This window comes from Hydra vulgaris, chromosome 14, assembly GCF_038396675.1.
Source record: "Hydra vulgaris chromosome 14, alternate assembly HydraT2T_AEP".
NCBI classification, from domain to species: domain Eukaryota; kingdom Metazoa; phylum Cnidaria; class Hydrozoa; order Anthoathecata; family Hydridae; genus Hydra; species Hydra vulgaris.
Window position 1 is genome coordinate 14,825,333 of NC_088933.1, and position 22,406 is coordinate 14,847,738.

Genomic DNA, 22,406 nt, shown 5'->3' on the forward strand with positions numbered 1-22,406 from the left:
CTAAACAAATTAAAAAATATATAAAAACTAGAGTAATATATTGTAAATTAATGAATAAGTCACTTGGGGAAACGAGGCATATGTGTGATGCCATTTTTAGACATTCTAAAAAAGTTTTAAAAGTTAAAAAAGAGGAACTAAATATACGTTTTATTTATTAAAAGATTCATTAGTAATAATGTAACCATAGCAATGTAACAATGTAACTATGACAAAACAGAACAGTTTTATATAAAACTTGACATTTACTTTCAATTTTAAAATTAAACTAAAAACTTAACTGAGACTATTTCATGATAAAACTTAAAAGATTTTTAAAAAAGCAAAGCTAGAGTGTTAAGTCTAGAAGTTTAATATATAGGAAAGATTGAGTAGACTTTGCACAATTTTCATTATAGTTGGGTTTATTGAACTATAATATCAAAACTAAGATCTAATTGACTTGTTATTCTACTATAAAATTTAATTTTGCGGAAAACTGTCAACTAGCTGTTTCAAAACTAAAGCAGTATGTCTACAGACTACAGATATATTAACCATTTATAAAATTTTTCTAGTGTCAACAGGTTGGAAGATTTCCAATTTTTCATTCCCATGTCTAAAGTTTATCTGGTCTCCCCTGATTAAGGAAAAATTTAATGAGCAATAAAAGTATATAATAGAAAGAATTTTAAGTAGACATTTTCTTTAGAAATGATATTTTCAGTCATTGCCAAACAAATTTTTCTTCAATTTAACAAATTTTCAAGGAGACAATAGTTCAAATAAACTTTTATTATATACTATATACTTCACTCTCACAATAGGTTTAATAAATTTGACTGCCGGAACAAAGGGGCTAGGTATCATTCCAACTATCAATTGCTAGCCTACGTGATTATAGAGTTGAGTAGGGTGAAACAATATAGGTCTATGGGCAGGGGAGCAGCCTCATGGTTGTGCGGCAGCACAGGACTACTCAATTTCTCAAAGGCAGACTTATATTTTCAAAATAACAACTGTTGGTAGCCTGGCAGAGCAATCAGACAGTTTGTTACTTATAAAAGAGTGTTTATTAACAAAATCAAATTTTTAACTATGAAGATTTTATTAAATATAATCTAAATGTAGTTGAAGATCGTTCATGGAGTCTGACCAGTAGAAGTTATTCTAGGAAGTCTCGAAAAATGAAAAAAATGTCATTAATAAAACATTTGTAAAATGGTGTGAAAGAACTGTTCAATAATAATAGTATCAAGAAGACTCAAAAAAAGATCAGTATAAGGTGGGGCTATACACGCTCCTATGCGAGCACCACGGGTTTGCTGGTTTGTTGGTCATTGAAGTACAAATAAGTTCAATGATAAAATGTTTTTATTCTGCAAAATGTTGACAAGTGATTGGTGTTTTTTATTATATGTAAAGTTAAGTTGTATGGTAGTGGGTGGTCGGATTTGTCATCCAATAGCAAATCTTTAATTTTCTTTTCATAATTATTTGTGTTAAGAATAACAATACTGCCTCCTTTATCAGCTTTTCTTATGGTGTTTTGTTTGATTCTAATTTTTCAAAGCTCCATAGTTTAGTTAGGTTATGAAACCTAGTTTTTTAAGTGTCAAGTATTGTGGATGCATTTTTATTGACAGTTTAAAAAAAAATGGGTCAGAGTTGCATTGTTGTGGGGTGGTGGGAACCATTCTGATTGATATTTTTCTTTTATGGTACAGTGATAATAGGATCGTAGTTATTAAAAAAGAACTTTAATTTCATTTTTTTCAAATGTCTTGATGACATCTATTTAGGTTTTATATGGTAAATACTGTCGAGCCAGGCTGTAACTAAGTCCCATGGCCAGAAGTTGTGTTACAGGTTTGGTGAGTATATTATTGGAAAGGTTTGTGATGATTTTATCCTTAAGAGCTGAAGCTGCTAAAAGTAGCTCCTCTTTGATACACCTAATATACTCACTCAATTTTTGTAAGATGCTCATATCATCTAACTAAGAAAGTTAATGGACATCAGGATCTCACAGAGAGTGAGACATTGAATAAATGTTTGTAATTTGATGCAGTAAACCAGTATTCCTTGATGTTTTGCAAGTGGATAAATAATAGAAAAGTGCTTAGTGCTAGTACATTGTATACAACAGTAATAGTAAAAAAATGAATGGTAATAACCAACATCAAATGTAGATAATGCCTTCAGAATGGATGGTTATAGCAACCTGGACTGTAAGAAAATAGCCTTTTTGGGCATTTAACTCACAAATTTAAAACTTGATGAATGGCAACAGCAACAATAGAAATTGTTAGTCAAGAAGATAAACAAGGCGTCTGCCGTGTGTGCAATGTAAACAGATAAATTGATACAACCTGTCAGCCCTCACTGTGTGTCAAGTCTAGCCCAATTAGAGACCAGTAAAAAGGGTGAATATACTCAGCACAATGTGGAAAGTGCCAATTAGATTGTGTTTTGTGTGACGCTTAAGTAAGCTACTGATATTAAAAATGGAGTTAAAAAATCAGGAAAATGAGAATGTCATGCAGTTAGGAGGGAGGAAATAATTAAAAGCCTCTGAAACGTGTAGGTGTATATGGGCAAAAATATAACAGTCAAAGTAACTTGTGGTATCGTTAAGCCAGAAGATGTCACTGCTTAATGATCCATATAAATAAATATTTGTTTAAAGATAATTACTTACATAATAGGCCATGTATGCTTATAGATGCAAAGGAAAATTAATGATCTGGATAGTACACAAAAATGTATTCTAAACATGAAAAATTGAATATAGATTGTTGCTAATTACTTTAAAAACATGTTTTCATTTTTCAACTAAATTAAATTTGACAAAGATAGTGAAGATGAATTAAAACTAATTTCCTTATAAAAAATTTTTTTTCGGTTATAACTTTTGTAGCTCCACGCTATTTTCAAATCTTCAATTTAACATTATTTATTAACAATTTTTAATAAACAGTTCTTAATTATCATATTTTAGTAGTTATATATTAAAAAAAAATACAAAAAATTAGGAATACTGGACTACTGATTATCATAGCAGACTGCTCAAACAGAATTATATTTCAGTGGACCGCAGGGTAACAGGGAAAATACCGGAGATTCCAACCCTGATTTTGCTAATTTTCTGAAGGGCAATTTTAGATTTTTCATTTTGTATGTTCTTGATAAAATAGATTTTTCATTTTGTATGTTCTTGATGGATAAAAAAATAAAACTCTAAACTTGCTTTAGGCCATTTCCTGAGTATATTTTCAATTCAAATGGTGATTTAAAAAGATTATTTTCAAAAATTTTAAACTTTGAAAAGATGGTATTAAGAATGAGCTCGAACATAGAAAATGGTTTATCTGAAAATAAATTGATTCATACAAAAATTGTTTAAAGTCTAAAATATACATTTTGTTTCAAAATAAAATATGATTAGGCAAGACAATTTTATTTAAATATTCTTTTTGTATTTTAGGATACCTGAATATTTAAATTTATTTAAATATTCAGGTAACGTTAAATACGAAAAAAATATTTTTTTAGTAATTGTTCTTTATAAGTCCCAGCTACTAATTGTTAAAACAAATAAAAATAAAAAATCATGCACAGAAATAGAAATGCCCACTATTTAAATGAAAATTTAATTATTTAAATACCATCAAATAATAAGCATTATTTAATTTAATACAACATATATAGGTATTTAATTTAAAACAACATATATATATATATTTAGTTTTGAAACAACATATATATGTATTTAATACAAAATATATATGTATGTAATTTGAATAAGAGTCATAGTTGCAATTAGTTGTAAATAAAATAATCATTTTAATAAATAAAACATTTTTGAATAATAAAAAATAATTAAACGCAGAAAAAAAAAATCAAATAAAAAACCTGTTTTAGCTACAGATTGAAAAATCTTCATTAAAGTTTTGTTTTCTTTAAAAGTTTTTGATTAAAAAAATTCTGATGGGATGGAAAAATCTCTAATGGATGGTTGTCAGTAGCAATAAAAATTGAACTGTTGTAACTATCTTGTTAATTTATAGAACCCAATGTTCCATCATGCATTGGTAACAAAGGTATTGCACATAATTTTTCAGCATCTGATATATCAGTCAAGATAAACTCTAAAATGTGCATCATATCAGAGCTTTTACAAGATTTATAAAAATTTAAGTTTTTTTTAAGAGTAGTTTGTCTACTAATGACTTAGATATGAGTTTAAGACTGCTAAAGTATGATTGAACATGATTGGGAACAATGGAAACTTTTTCACTGCACATTTCAAAAAAACCTCTAATGCATAAGTTTTGTTCTTCAGATGAAAATAAATCTGGTCTAAGAATATAACAATCTGATGGATACAACCATACTTTCCAAAACTGCAATAAAAACATTTTAATTGAGAAACCTTTTAAAAAAAGGGTTCAAGAGTTGCTGCCATTTCTTGTCAACGTCATCTTTTTCTGGCCAACAGTCATACACGATATCTGAACTTAAGCGCATTTGAGTTAAATATTTCATCAAGTTACTATAAGCATGAGGCAGCAACTTTGTTATAGAAAATTATTCCAAAGAACTTGCTGGTCTTTGTTTATATTTTTAGGATCTGTTGGCCATTTTAAATCGCGCCTATCTTCACTGAGAGCAAAGAAACCATTCACATGCACAGGTAAACCTGTGATGCCTTTTTGCCACATAGGCAGTGGTAAAACACCAAAAAATATGTCCTCCAACATCATCTAGATATTGATCATTTTTAGGGTATGCTACTGTTACCAGTGGTAAAAGGTTTAGGCTTTGAAGATTATTGAAATCTGATGAAGCACCACTATAGTATTCACTTACAAAATAGCAATAGTTAACTTCAGGTGTATTTATTTCTTTCTCTATAATGTTTACTTCATAGTCATTCGTTACTTTCGAGTAACTAGAAAATAGAAGCTGTTTTTAATTTTATCAATAAACTGCATTTTTGAATTACCATACTTTTTAAATGCAATCTTCTGTCAATGCAATTGAATATTCAACTACTTTTTCATTGCTTCCTTTTGAAATACGGCATAACTCTATATGTTTTACACACTTTAAAAACAATAAATTCAAGTAACCATTTTCTTTAAGTGATTTAATCAATTCATTTAGTTGACCATTATTATAGCAAAACTCTGATAAATCTGATTTTTTTTGTCTCAATGGAAAGCGAAATAAAGTTCCACTCACACCATTCTCTTTAATTTGAAATAATCTTTTAAATAACTCAAAATCAGAATGATTTTGAAATATCAATCGATCTTCGTTATTTTGAAAATCAAACTCAAGAACTTCGCTGTTCAATGTACAGACCATAGGATCAAGGAACATGAATTTTGTACCACTCATTACCATAGGAAAATCTATATGTAACATAAAAATAATTTTAGTAAATTGCTATTTAAGAATTGTTACAGAAAATAAAATAAATAAAACCTGATAAATGGAATACTGATTTAAAGCCCAATCCAAATTTTCCGACTTTTAAAACTTCTTTTTCTTTACAGCTTATTCCCAAAGAACTAATTCCTTCCCAGTCTTTTTCTGTAAACTTAGCATTGTTATACGCATACAATGAAGGTCCCTGAAAAATATAATACTTATACATATGTCAATAATAATATAAATATAATTAATCAATATGACATTATTAAACATTATTATCATTGTAATTATTGTTAATAATAATATTATTACTGTTAAAATATATTTTAAAATAAAATAATTAATAATATATAGACAATAAATATATAGACAATAAAATATATAGCAATAATAAATATATAGACATTAAAATGGAGAGGTAACTTAATTAAAATATACTATAGGATACCATAATTAAAATATACTACTTTATTGTTTTTATATTTTTGTTTTTAACAAAAATTAAAATTTTGAATTTTAGAATTTGAACATATATATATATATATATATATATATATATATATATATATATATATATATATATATATTTCATGCCTTTTGGCAATTATCAGCCATTGAGTATGATTTCTGGCAACTGTAAAACTGTTTAAAAAGTACAAACTAAAATTATGATGTAAATAGTTCTGACATTACAAAAACAAAACAAAAAAATAGGCGTCAAAGATTTTAGCCCCGGGTGTTGAATAAGGAAAGTAAATATTTCTTTGAATGCCGGCACTATAAGTACACAATGAATACTTGCTCTATTTAATAGTATTAAGCACTCTTAAGAGTATTTTTGTTATTATATACCATAATAATACATTATATTTTTATGTATATAAAAGAGTGAAAGTTAACACTCCCAATGCTGCCTTAAACTTCTGGGGCCGTACTCTTATCTCTCCGTTAAGCTTAACGGAGCATTAGTCAAAAATTTCTTTTTAATTTTTTTTCAATTACATTAATAAAAAATTATAAAATTATAATTTTTTAAACATTAATTTTTTATTTTGGTATAAGTTTTATTTTAACGAATTTATATAAATTTTCGTCATTTCTTTACTTGGAGTGTTAATCAAATTTCAGACAAAAGCTCTGTTAAGCTTAACAGAGAGATGAAAATATGGCCCCAGTACAACAAAGCAACTGCTATACCTTTCAGACCTTTTAACAACTCACCTTGGTATAACCTCTTGTTTTATGATATATATATAAGCTTTAAACTTGGTAACATTAGTAACCTCTTATTTTATGATAGACTGCCAGCATACTCTGTAGTTGTTTAAATCTTATGGATTCTGCATAACATTGAATGTTGCTTAAAATTTTTATTTTAATGAGTATTTTTGATGCAGTTCTAAAAACTAAAAATTAAATATACCATCTAAAAAATTATGGTTAAAAAAATTTTGTATTAAAAAAAAAAAAAAAAAGACTACATTTTCTCTAACATTTTTTTCTTGATCAATTGTTAATGCACATATTGAGGGTAATATCTTTTGAGCTATATCTTCTATTGAATAGTACTCTTGAGTAGCAGATAAAGCCAAAACACCAGCTGAAAGAGCAGGAGGAAAAGGATCTCTCAGTGCTCTTGAAAATGCAGGAATTAAAACTTTTTTTCGAGTCTGAACAAATTTTTTTTCTATTTCTCTGAAACAAATCCAGAAACCAACTTTTATATTTATTACTCCTCTTTGGTGCTTGACTTACTTTCTGACACATTTCTATGCATCTCAACTTTTATCAAATTAGTTAATTTAAACGTGACTAAACTGGTCATCATAAGTAATTTTATGCAACTTTCTAAAGGAACTTTTTTAACTAAAAGATAAATAAATGAAACAACTATTACATTTAGGTTGAGAAGAAAGTATAATAAAAAAAACGAGCCTTTTATTGATGTTACATCCAAAGAAATAGTTTTCCAATCTTTGGTTTTCTAAGAACTGCACATGTTTCATAATGTCTTCTTCTGTCTTGTTATAAATGGCATATATTTGCAAACAGTTGATTTCAAAGAGATTTCAAATAGTTTTTTTTACTCTTGGCTTGAAATTATTTTCAGCCAAAATTCAAAATTTTTTGAGTTAATTATATTTAATCTAAAACAACATGTTTAGTTTCACCTTTTTCTTCTTTAGGTGGTTCTGACCATGCAATAATCTCTTTAAATCTTTTATCTTGTACTTCTTTTTTGGACTCATCTTATCATTGCACTACTTACTACTACCCTAAAGCTGCATGGGATTTTTTTGTGATGATCCTTGCACTGATGTCTCTTCTCTCTCCACTCTCACTAATAAATGCGTCTCCTACTTAACCTCCTCGATTCTGGCAGGAATGGAAACTTTTCTTCCTTTTCATTAGTTCCATATCAAGCCTCATTTTACTTCATACTTTTCACTTTCTTGTGCAGCTGCTATATTTAATCGTAATCATTTAAAAAAAAGCAACTCTCCTGAGAACAAACGGCTATTTACAATTGCAAGAAATCAATGTGTTGTCTGATGCTAAGCTCCGTTATTCTCAGTTCACTAAATATCGCATCTTATCTCAAAAGTTAGGCTCTTAAGGTTTTTTTCAAATTTTCAACACTGTCATTAACAAGGGTAGGTCTAACATTTCATCTCTCATTCATGATGTATAAACTCACTAGATTGCTTCTGCTACATTTGAGGTAACTACACCATTAAAAAGCAACAAAAAAACATCTCCAATTTTGTTGAAAAATTATATTTTGCCTATTATGGTATAAAGTTAGGCAATCAAGATAAGTTTTGGGTTCCACACAAAGGCAATGGTTTCAAGGTAAAAAGCAGTCTTTATGTTATGGAATATCAATGGTTTGGAGGGAGCCCAAAAGTCATAGTGATGACTGTTATATTTGTTCTTACAACATTCAAGGTTTCAATTTGAAAAACAAAAAGGATATTTCTTACCCTAACATTCAATCAGCCATTTGCCCTATTCCTCATGGACCTGGAGTACCAATACCCTCTCTTCCAGATTCTTTGGATAATATTTTAGATGATCACGAGACATTGGCTTAGCAAGGTGATAGTGAAGAAGACAGTGATTGCTACAATTCTGGCACAACTGATCCCATTCCATTCTCACAATCTGAACTGAACAATTTAGTTAGAGACCTAGGTCTTCCTAAAGACTTGGCATAAGTTTTAGGATCTAGATTGAAAGATAAAAATGATGGATTCGGGTACATCCTTTTTTTGGTATCGATCAAGGGAAAAGGAATTTGTATCTCTCCTCTGTCAAGAAGGTGACCTGATATTTACTCAGAAGGTGACCTGATAGCTACTCAGACCACAAATGGACACTGTGCCAGGATTTAAAAGTTATTTCAATGCTGCTTAGTCAACAAAGTGGCTATACAAAGTTCCCTTGCTTTCTCTGTGAATGGGACAGTTGAGACAGAAAGCAGCACTACATAAAAAAAGTTTGGCCCTTGAGAAAAACCTTAAAAGTAGGAGTTAAAAACGTTAAGAGAAAAAGCCTTGTGGATCCCAAAAAGGTGTTACTTCCACCACTTCACATTAAGGTGGGGCTGATAAAACAATTTGTTAAGGCATTGCCAAAAGAAGGGGAGACTTTCAAATATCCTAATTTTGTGACAAATGGAAACAAAAAGAAAAGGCAGCATGGACATCCTTTAAGTTAGTTGTTACCGGTTTCCTAGGAAACAACAAAGATCCAAACTACAAGACCATTGTCACAGACATGCTCGACAACTTTAAGAAGCTGGGCTGTAACATCAACATCAAAGTTCATTTTCTCCATTTACATCTTGATTACTTCCCTGAAAACCTTGGTGATGTAAGTGAAGAGCAAGGCGAAAAATTTCACCAAGACACCAAGGAAATGGAAAGAAGATATCAGGGAAGATGGAATGTCAACATGATAGCGGACTATGGCTGGATGTTGAAGAGAGATGATCCTGAATGAGTCCACAGCTGGAAAAGCAATAATAGAAGCTTCGACAGAAAGCAGAAACATTATTATAAGGACTTATAAGCTGAAAGAGAAATGTAAGTGTTCTTGAAATATAGTTTAGAAGATGATTTATACATAAAATAAAATTCTATAACAATTGAAAAATGTGAAATATTGGTCGAACTTTGTTATTTTACCCAAAAATAATCCCTTTTTTGTGAGAAAACCTGATGTGATAGAAAAAAATGGATTGCATTTTCGAAATCAGCGCTGAAAAATACATAAAAAACAGCTATCAAATTTCAAACAACTTTTTAAAAATATTTTTTGGCAGATCTGTGTTATGGACAAGACTTAGTAATCTATGATAACTATTTATCAAGACTTACAATTAAAACATTTACTTTTACATTTCATTAACATTTAGTAAAGACTTTAAATCATAACAAAATTTTATTAAGACTGGCATATATAGTTCATCAGCAAGTACAACTGATTTATAGGTAAAATATATTGAAAATTTTAAGGTAAAATTGTCAGGAAGTTTAATAATGATAAGAAATAACTTTTTTTGTTATTTTTTGTTTTGTTTTGAAAATTTTCTCTGATACCAAGAATGCTAATAGAAGAGATCAAAATATTAATTCAAGCAAAAGCCTTTGATATAGCAATAATCCTTGTCTATTTGCTTCCGCCTAATTCACAAGAACCTTTATATAATTACAGTTAATAAATCAGTAATGGAATGAAAGGATCAAAATCTGTAATAAATGTCAGAGAATAATTTATTGGACTCAAGACACTAGAAACTTATTAATTAATGTATTGCTAATAAATGCTAAAACGTTGCTAATAATAAGATTAAATGATAATTGAAAGTGTCAGAGCACCAAACAGAGTCAGAGCAGTGTCAGTCTCCAAAGTATATATATGTAGCTGGCATTTTTCAAAACAACTATAGGTGTCATTTTTCAGTTACCAGAAGCAAGATTCTATTCTTAGCACTCATCAAAAAGTTCAGAGTATTGAAAATAGTTCACAAAATACTTTTTCAAAACTGCTGAAAAAAGTTATCTAGACCAAAGGATGTAGTAGAGTTAGAATTAACTTTAAGAATGGGAACTAGAGTGATTAGGATTATTAACAAAAGATAAATCAGTTTCTGTAGAGTGCGGTTATTAGACTAAAGAGATGAATTAGAAAAAGAGTTGTCTGCAAGCTTTGCCTAATTATTGTGAGTCTTGACTTGAAACCAACAAAGAGTTTTTAGCAGTGATGAAAGACATCAGTACTACGAAAAAAAAAATATTATGAAAGTAATCCTAATCAGCTTTATATAGCAATATAAGATAAAGGTAAATAAAAGGTGAATTTGAGATAGATGTAGTACAAGATAAAATTTTTAGTGAGATTATAGCATAGTCTTAAGGTAAATAGCAAAGATAAGTAAAAAGCAAAGAGTCTAAAAATCATATCTAAAAATGTAAAAGTCATAATTGTCTATCTGGAAATGAGTTTTAAAAAGATAAAATTTTGAACACTAGTGCACAACATGTTAAGTTGTACTTATTTGTCGAGTTATTTAATGTGATGAGAACCACCAACAACAATATTAACAGGTAAATAATGAGGAAGGGTCAACGTGACCAGAAATAACACCATTAGATATGCAGTTTTGGAAAGAAGCAGAACCTTCAAGAACAAAAATAAAGGTGATTAAGTAAAGTATGCTAAAAGAAAGTATTAAAAAAGTTTTATCACAAAGGAATTATCAGAGGAATCAAACTTGATTTCACAACAAATTAGTGAATTGATATGTAGTACATAACAGGCCTGGCCAAGGTCAAAGTAGGAATTTAAGTGTTTATAAAACACTTAAGATTTTATAATATTGAAAATGAAAAAAAATGGTGAAATAAAAACTCAATTTAAAGTTAGAAAAGCTTGTGGACTTTTTATTTTGCAAACCAACTTGTGAATCAGAATGTATAAAATATTCATATTAAGTGTAAATGTAAAAAAGATGAGAAAGTACCAACTTTAGAGCTTACGATATTTGTAGTGCAGATAGAAGAAGAATTTGTATAAGAATTATTAGAAAAATATTATAAATAGGATTAAAAAACTAAAGCACATTAACTTTTTTATTAAGTTTCTAAAAATTTTATATCTAAAAATCATGAAAGTGACTTACTACAAACATGTCTGATTCTGGGTTTTATTACTGACAACCTTGCTAACATTCTTCTAATTTATTTTAAAATTGACAGAATGGTAGTAGCTTCTAAAAGTTAGACTTTTATATTCATTTTTGATAAAGGTTCTTATGAGGCAGAGTTTTAGTAATTTTTTTTAACTAATTGAATAAAGCCTATATATATATATATATATATATATATATATATATATATATATATATATATATATATATATATATATATATATATATATATATATATATATATATATATATATATATATATATATTAACAACTTTAAAATGTATTCTACAAAATAGAGTGCTCAATGTTATTTAAAGCACAGAGCAATTATAAATTAGTAGAAAATCACTTAACAAAAATTTTTTTCATTTTTCTGATGAGTATTTTGATAAAACATAATGTAAAATGAAAAAAAATTTTATTAAGTGATTTTATTTAATTTATATATATATATATATATATATATATATATATATATATATATATATATATATATATATATATATATATATATATATATATATATATATATATATATATATATATATATATATTATGTTGGTGTATTTGACAAATAGAGTGGTCAATGTTCTTAAAGAACAGAGCAATAATAAATTAGTAAAAAACACTTATTTAACTTTTTTCTTCAACTTGAAGTTTCACCATTGCTGGATCTTTTACCCTTCCTGATGATCAAGTAATGGTGAAACTTCAAGTTGAAGAAAAAAAGTTAGATAATTTTTTTTTACTAATTTAAATATATATATATATATATATATATTTATATATATATATATATATATATATATATATATATATATATATATATATATACTGTGCTGTGCAAAAGTCATTATAACAGCGTCGAAAACAAGCCCTCAGTGCATTTAAAACGCCATAGGGTCCTGCCATCTGGCGAATACTTCATAACTATTTATTTAAATGGTTTCTTCAGCAGCTGACTTTGTTTTTAAACACATTTTGTGTTATTTTATTAATATTTATCCATTTTTATTGGGTTTTCTCGTGGCGATTGGTGAATTTTCAATTTTTGGCGATTTAGCAGGTATGTTAAAATTTATTTCTAAACTATTGTTTAGTTTAGTAATTGTAATTTAATGACATTTTATGCAGTTTTATAGTATTTTACTTATGGATTTATGTGGAAAGCATGAGATTTTGGTTTTTTTAGCCCATAAAATTGTTTTTTAATATCATGTAACAAAATTGGAATTTTTGGTCAATAAAATTTAAAAATTGTCATATTCTGTAGAAATAACAATTGTAATAACATGATTTATTATGTATTTTATATTTATACTATTGCACTTTTAATATTTATTACTTCTTTTTATTATTTTATATTATTTAAAAATTTTGTTTACATTTTACAGACATGACTCCGTATAGAAAGTTGACGATGGAACAGAGATGTGAGGTATTGGCGAAGGTTAAGGAGGGATATTCGTATCGGAAGGTGGCACAAATAATGAAAATCCACTACCTGACTGTATTTGGAATTGTGAGGAAGCATGCCGCAACCAACTCCGTACGCGATCTTCCCAGGGACGGCCGGTCAGAGAGGATCAGATGTTAGTTCGTATGAGTATGAAAAATCGTCGAATGACTTCATCGGACATCAGGAAACAGTGGCAGTGGACATATTTACAAGCACAGTCAGAAGGAGACTCCTGAAGACCGGTCTACAAGGTTGTGTAGCGGCCAAGAAACCTCTTTTGACTGTTGCCCACAAGAAAGCTCGATTGGATTTTGCGCGACGACATAAGGACTGGGGTGTTGAGGAATGGAAAAGGGTGTTGTGGAGCAATGAAAGCTCATTCCAGATGTTTTGTCGGGCTAAAAGGGCTTATGTAAGAAGGAAAGCCGGGGAAAAGTTCATCCCACAGTGCATTGTTCCAACAGTTAAGCACGGGGGAGGTTCCATAATGGTTTGGGGTTGCATGTCCTGGGCAGGGGTTGGCCAGTTGTACAGGTGTGAGGATACCATGAATCAACACCAGTATGTCAGGGTCCTCAACTGTATGCTGTATGCTGCCATCAGTTAATTTGGTTTTTGGCAATGGAGAAGAGTTCCTGTTCCAACAGGACAATGCTCCTTGCCATAAAGCAAGGCTTGTGACTGCATATCTGGAGGATCATGATATACGGGTACTGAACTGGCCAGCCCAGAGTCCAGACCTCAACCCCATAGAGCACCTGTGGAAAATAATGTTTAAACACTTGCAAGGAGCAAACCCTAGCAATAAGGATGCACTTTGGGCCCATTTACAGAACATATGGAATGATATTTCACCAGCTACTGTTCAGAACTTGATTAGCTCTATGCCCCGTAGGATCAAGTCTGTCATCAAATCAAGGGGTGGGCAGACAAAGTATTAATAAACTGTGTAATTTTAAATTGTATGAACAGTTGCAATAAAAAAAAAAATCCAAATCAATTGTTTTCAGTCGTTTTTATTTCTAACGCTACAAGAAAATAGAAAAAAACCTTAAAAATATTACTGTTATAATGACTTTTGCACAGCACTGTATATATATATATATATATATATATATATATATATATATATATATATATATATATATATATATATATATATATATATATATATATATATATATATATATGTATATAAATATACATCTTTGGAAAACTTATCAAGTAGTCTGTTAAATAAAGGAACATTAAATTTTCCTGAGAAAATGTTTTGAGGTTTTTACTACAATTTAATTGCATTTAAAGTAAAAAAATCTTGGATGAAGAATTTAAAAAGTATTTCATTTTTTTTTTTACTTTTTGAATATTTTGATATTTTTTAGTCAATAGAATCTACTCTAATTACCCTGAAAAATGTAGTTATCAGTTGCGACCTTGAGCAATCTCATGCTCAAGATTATTTTTCAAACTAATAAAAAAACTTTTATTTATTACTATAAAAAAAACTATTTGTTTGTCCTCTTTAAAAAAAAAATTCAATTTCAAGTGCGGCCGTGGCGCAGTGGTTAGAGCGCATGCTTTAATAGCAGGATGATCCAGGTTCAAAACGAGCACTGGACAAATTTTCGCGTCATGGTAAGGAAGGAGGCGTGAACTTCCTGGTTGAATGCACTTCCGCGATGCTCTGTGACAAGACCGTTAGGACTTCTTGGGGCATCTAAAATAAAAATTTAAAAAAAAAAAAAAAAAAAGTGTTCTTTAAAAAAAAATTCAATTTCAAGAAAAATTCAATTTCAAGTGTTTATGGCTTTAATGTTAATAACTAATTCAAATTATTCATAATTGCAACTTTGTTCTCCCACTGATAGACTGCAAGAATTTCCTTAAATAGATCCAAAAATTTATTTCAACTTTTCCAGTTTTTTTACTTATAAAAATTTTTTTTACATTGCGCAATGTTTTTAGAATTCAAAAAGTGCTTTAGATGATGTAGATCATGGATTTAATGGATGGGTTTAATTAGTTTATAACTAGATTTCAACTCAAAAACTGATAACTTAAAGTTTGTGGCACTATGACATGTAACTCATTGAACATAAAGTGTATTTGTTACAAGTTTTACTTGTCATAAAGTTTTTCTTTATGACAAGTAAAACTTGTTTTCACCATCGAGTAAAAAAAGTTTTACTTGTCATAAAGAAAAACTTATTCTTAATCTAAATATAATGATTGACTGCACGTGCAGAATGCACTTGAATTCTTAAAAAAGACATGTTAAACCTTGAAAGCAATAGTAGCAATAGTTTTTATTTTTTTATTTTTATGTCAATTCACCTCTCTAAAACCGAGAAAGCCACTACAGTCGAGGAGGCTATTTTAGTTGTGGTTACAACCTTTTCTCAACTGTATAACTCCAAAACACAAACATTGACAAACAAGGCCACTGCATCAAGAAACAAGTTGAGCAAATTATTACCAGGGATATGGAGAAGATTGACATTGGAACTTCTTGCTTATGAGGTGAGCACTCTATACTACACCACTACCAGTTACTACATTTATATGATTTTTACTAAGGATGCATTATTACATTTTCATACATTTTTGATACTCAAACTTACTTAAAGAATTTTTCTCAAAGTTGAAAATTTCAAAAACAAACTTGCAAACGAACAACCACTAGTAACTTTGTTTACTAAATTTTATTCACATAAAAGGCAAATATCATTTAGTAATAACGAAATAAAACAAAACTTTTGATAGAACGCATTTTCTATACTTGGGCTAAGTCATTAGTAAACATCATTCAATCATTCACTTCGTTTTATTTTATAAAAAATGTCATCTATTAACAAACCCCCATTGAGATGAAACTTATTGAACATCGTATTCAGTACTTAATTAACAAACAATATAACATACAAGAACTTAAAAAAATGCATTTCCTCAAGGATTGTAAAACAACCCAATTTACCAGCTGCAAAAACTTACTTTAGACCATCAAAAAGCATTTTCCGATTATAACTTGCCATAGGAATGCTCTCTGAGAATCAAAATTGGGTTAAAAAATAAATATTCTTATAACTAATCACCTCGCTGAAAAGCATTACATAGAAATTTATAGTTTTCAAATGAAGTGGTTCACGAATTTTCCCTACCAGATATAATTAAATATATACTATTATAATAAAAAGCAAAAACTAGCATATATATAAATATACATATACACACACACACACACACACACACACACACACACACACACACACACACACACACACACACACACACACACACACACACACACATATGTATATATACTTGTACATGATAACAATCTACAATATATATTAAGGATCTGCATCTTGAAACAAAAAGTCTTGTTATTCACTTTTTAGCAAGATAAGATGAGACAAAACAAGACTAATTTGCACAAGACTGAATTTGTCTTGTCGTGAAATGTCTTGAATCAATCAAGACCAACTTTATAGAGTGACAACTAAAACAAGAAATATCAAGACTTTTCTTGTTATTTTTTTAACAATACTAGAATTGAAATTATTATTATTATTTTTTTCTAGTTTATGCTGTAACTGGTAGAATCACCAGCAAGTGTGAATTGCACACTTTGTCAGTCTTATCAAGTATCAATAAAAGTTTCATAAATATGTGTAATTTGTCACTTATGTATTGTATCATAAGTTTTTTTAAACTCCTTCAAGGATTTTGTGTTGATAGTTCCAATGCATCTTGTAGACCAATAAGTATTGGTCCTGGTTTCAATGAATTACTTGACTTCAGTCTTTTAATAAAAACTTGCTTAACTGTAGAACAAATATCTTCTAAAATTTGGATTACTTTATCTTTGTCTTCTGTAGATTTTTCTTTTTAATTTGGTTTTTGAAACTCCGGCAATCCAAATATATCAACATTATTGAACCTCTTTTCCCTCTCTTTCTGTTCATTCATTGTAGCATCTATAACTATTAGTTGTTCTATTGGTGCTTTATTTCTAGACACGATTGATGCCCAGTTATGAATTTCTGGAACACCCTTCGATATAGTTTGTTGATCTCCAATTTTTAGTTTTAAATTATTTATTTCTAAATCTTGAATTTCAATTTTTTTTTGCACTTTAACTAATTTTCTGAAATTTTCAATTTCCGACAAAAGCTCTGCTTTAACCACCTCTAGCTGTCCTTTTTGAATATTTGTCATTATTTAATTTATCCCTTAGGATTTGATGCGGTTTTGTCATGATATTGTTTGATACGGTTGAATACAGATATAAATTTAAATAACTTCATTTAAGAAAAAAAATACAAAAACTTCCAACAAGTATGTAAACATTATCAGCAAAGTTAAATCTTATATAAAAGTGTTACAATTTAAAATTATTTACCTCAAACTGATGTTATGATTTCATCTTTTGTGAAATAAAATAAAAAATTTAGTCTTGTTATTTAGAGAGTGAATAATAATACAAGACCAAAATCGGCAATCTTGAAAAGTCTTGTCAAGCCTTTGTATTCTTGAAATGATTACAATGTAACAAGACTGCACAATTATTGATAGATCTTGAAATGTTTCAAGACCGTGTTGGTTTAATCGTGGTATTGGTATAAAAAACAACACTATTAATAGTACTTTAAGTTTTGTGCCATACACGGTAATCACCAGCTATTAACTACATAAAAAAAACTGTAAGTAAAAACCATTTAAAAACAAACTCTTTTACAAAAGGTAGAACGACTTCTGACATAATAAAAGATGTAACTAATTAGTCTCTGGTCTTAAAAGAGGACAGTAGAAATTATTAGAATATCGACACTTAAATAATATTTGGTCTTTTTTATTGAGCAGGTGGTTTTTTTTTGTGGTACAAAATTATAAATTTCTTGTGAAGGCATAGGTTACAAGTTTCGGATGTTGTTTTGATAAGTTTACAGCGCTTTATAATGTTCCAATTTATTGTGTGTTTTATATTTTTTCTTTTAAACTCCAAATCTCCTTAGATAGCTTGGTATCGTTTCTGTATTTTATGGTGTAAAAGACTTTAAATGATTGCGTATCTAAGTTTGAATGGTGTATCTCTGATACCAATATATATTTTTTTTCTTTCTCTTTAGGATTAGGATTTTCATCAATCACAGTTGCTTGATAAACAATATTAATTAATAAAAGTCTTTGTAATATAGTTGCAAGTTCTTGCATTTAAATTTGTATCACTGTGTAAAATCTTGTGGTTATGTGAACTAATTATAGACTTTATGTTTTGTATACAGCTATAACTAACTTTGATTGAATTTTTGCTAAATATTTTGTGAAATTTGGTTTACTGAAAAAAATGATTTACTAGAAAGTGCAGTTCAATTAATACTAATAAACAACAGCCTATTTTTGTTTCCACATTCTGACTATATGGAGGGTTGTACCATTTGACTTTTTGCTTTTGATTTTTGATTTTAGTCAAGGTAACTTGAGGTTAGTATTTCAGTTTACGATTATAGCCACACCTTTTTAAAGCTTCTTTGTATGGTGGGATAACATTATAAAAAACAGATTCATTTACTGGCGTGACAGAAAATTTCAATCAACAGTGAGAGGGTGTCTTTTGAAAATACTAGGTGGGTGGTTTAAATCAGAGAGAACATATTTCAGCTTATTGTTGTATATTACAGTATAGTTTAAAAGAATTGTTATTGAGATCAAATCTCATGTTGAGATAGTTAACTATTTTCATATTACATTATTAATATTGCATTGGATGGAAATAAGAAGATTGTTACTTTTAAAAATTTTTACAAAATATTTTTTGAATTTCTTTTGCTGTCCATTTTTGTTTTTTTAAAAATCGCTAGCTTGTCATTATGATATTAACGAACATCTCTATTATAATAATCCGAATGTTGAAATGAAAGAAAAATTCCTATTAACTCACATACTTCAGCAATATTGCAAGTCCTCATTATAATATCAACGAGTCCACCTTTTTTCTTAATCCACACATTTTTATTGCTAAAAAGTAAAGGTTTTCTTGCGTGTCTTGTTAATGTTTTGTATTCAGTATTTATTATTAGATGTTGTTTGGCAGAGTTGATTGTATCGTTAAGCATTTTTCACTTATTGAAGGATAAAAATCATTGATGGTCTGCTACATTAAATAAAGTTTTGCAGGCTACACTTGTTGGTAGAGCAATATCCAGTTAAAAAAAGACATTCAAAAAGAAACCAAGTTTTGAAAGGAAGTTAATATACTTTGTAAACCAAAGTTATAATTTTAAGAAAAAAAAGATAAGAAAAAAACAAGGCAACTACTTATTGCTTAAGGGTGTTATGTATATGTATGTATACAATCTCTTATACTATCTAAGATTGAGTTAAATTTGTATTAATTAAAAACAAATTAAGTACCTAAAAATGTAGAACCAAACAAAACAAAGTTACTTATGTTTCAATGCATCTAGTTGATCATGCTATGATCTGGGTAAAAACTTCATTACTTGCTTCTTCTACATCATATTCATCCAACTGATTGTGCTTGTTACTGCTATCTTAAGACTAACTTGGATTTTTTTGATAATTTTCTTTGCGATGGTCTTTGGATGTTTTGTCTCATTGCTGAAAATTGCACATTACACTTTATAATTCTCCAGGATTCAGGCAGGCATGGAAGTTATTTTTTCTTCTTGCTAATTTTAAGTCAAGTCTCACACTACCTCATGGTTTTCATCTTCTTGTCAAGCATTATTGTTTCTTTGCTATTTTTATATATATATATATATATATATATATATATATATATATATATATATATATATATATATATATATATATGTTGCACCACCTTTTGCTTTTATGACTGATTCTAAATGCCTTGTCATGCTTCTTACAAGCTTTGACATGACGTCAGTACAAATTGAATTCCAAGTTTCACAAAGAACTTCATAAAATTTTTTCTATTTGTTCGTATTGAAGGAGGAAATTTAGATTTTGAAATTGTCCATAAATTTTCAATGGGGTTAAGGGCTGGGCTTTGTGGCGGCCATTTAAGGATGTTAACTTTACTTTTTTTTGAGGAACTGTTGTGACACTTTGCTGGTGTGTTTGGGGTCGTTGTTTTGTTGAAAAAAGAATTAAGGATCTAAATTCAATTCTTTAGCAGATTGAAATAAATTTTTTGAAAGCAAATCAACATCCAATTGTCCTGTCATTAAACCTTCAACATTCACCAGTTTTCCCACACCATTTGAAGCATAGCATCCCCAAACCATAATTGAGCCACCTCCATGCTTGAAAGTTTTTTTAAGATTTTTTTCTAAGAGTGCATCACAAGGTCTGTGCCAAACTCTTTATTATTTTTTAAACCCAAATATTTGAAATTTATTCTCATCGGACCATAACACTGAGTTCCAAAATGCCCCACTCTTGTCAATATGCAGTTTTGCAAACATTAAACATTTTTTTGTTTTTGTTTATACCACTAATGAAGGGTTTACTTTTCTGAAGACGGTTTATTAAACCACTTGAATTAAATCTTCTCTGTACAGTTCAACTGGAAACATTTAATTTAAGATTTTCAACAATCTGTTGAGGTTATTGTTGAAATTTTTTTTGCTATCCATGCAATTAGCATACCAGTTCTTGTTGAAGACTTAGCTGGGCGACCACATCTTTTCTGATTTTCAACAGAACCAGTTGTTTCATATTTTATACACATCTTTTTAACACCACTTATTGATATTTGACAATTTTCAGCACATTGCTTGTAGGATAGGACTTTTTTTCAATCAGAAATGAACTGAGGTCTGATGTCCAATGAATAATTTTGATGATTATTGTGATTGTTATTATATGAACGATTATTATTATTAGTTTTACTTTTTCTAAAAATAAATTCCAAAAAATATAGTTTAAAATGCTTGTTTCTAATAACTTTAACAAAATGCTTTCAATAATAATCATTTTTAATAAATAATTATTGACAAAACATTATATTTCATAACAAAAACTCAAATGTTTATTACTTTTGTCACATTTATTTTAGGCAAAAAAATTATGTAAGATGGCTGAATTTCATTTAATAGAAATACTTTTGCAATGTGTGAAAAAGAGTTATAAATATATTTGTTCTTCTTTGGAACCAAATTTCAAAAAACACATAAATTTATTGCAGTTATGTAGATCCTGACGTAAATAATTGTGTTTTTATTGTTTGATTTTCGATTTTATCATCAATGTTACTTAATTTTGTTCAAGACTATATATATAAATATATATAAATAATATATATATATATATATATATATATATATATATATATATATATATATATATATATATATATATATATATATATATCTATATATATATATCTATATATATTTATATATATATCTATCTATATATATACATATATATATATATATATATATATATATATATATATATATATATATATATATATATATATATATATATATATGTATACATATATATATGTATATATATATATAAATGTATATATATATATATATATATATATATATATATATATATATATATATATATATATATATATATATATATATATATAAAACTATCCTGAGAACCTATATATTTTATGATTGCAAGCAAGTTGATGCAAAATGTTATTGTCTGGTGTTATCCATTACTATCAGATTACAAATCTGCATTTTATCTTAAAGGTCATTAACATTGTGATTAACAAAAGTGTAATATTCTATCTCTCATAATCTGATCTTATAACTTCTTTTAGGTATAAGGACACTAAAATTCTTAAATGATAAATAAATGACTTTTAATAGATGTCAATTAAGAATTTTGAATTAATTTTTTTCAGTAAGATTAATGTAGCGGATGTATGTGCTTTATCAGTTATAACGTAATATGTTTGTTATTTTAAAAATAATTTTAATAACTCAATAAATGGTGTAATAATTACACTGCTAATTAATTTATACTCACAAATTTTTTAAAATTATTATCTTAATTCACTTTTTATTTAAACATTGTAAAGAACTAGTTTTTAAATCAAATACCTACTTGGTAATCTTTTAAACCAGCAATGCTAAAATTATTTTGTTCAGTATAGGTATTTTCATCATACACAAAAGTTATTTTTGATGCACCTGCATCTTCTCCATTCTGTATTATCTCCTAAAATGAGTTTATATTAAATAGCTATTATATAGTTTATGATAAAACTGTTATTAATAAGTGCCTTAAAACTTTTAATAACAATTTGTTATATATAATAACTGTTATCATTAAGTAAACATTAAAATTAT

General features: G+C 28.1%; 1 protein-coding gene across 1 annotated transcript in view; it reads right to left on the reverse strand.

The window, feature by feature from the left end:
• LOC136090940 (sacsin-like) overlaps window positions 1–22,406 on the reverse strand; it is a 78,941-nt gene that overhangs the window by 36,603 nt on the left and 19,932 nt on the right. Inside the window, 7 exon segments of the mRNA XM_065817917.1 lie at window positions 4,053–4,130; window positions 4,407–4,562; window positions 4,565–4,713; window positions 4,715–4,947; window positions 4,999–5,399; window positions 5,473–5,620; window positions 22,162–22,275. Of these exon segments, the coding sequence (XP_065673989.1) occupies window positions 4,053–4,130; window positions 4,407–4,562; window positions 4,565–4,713; window positions 4,715–4,947; window positions 4,999–5,399; window positions 5,473–5,620; window positions 22,162–22,275 (1,279 nt within the window).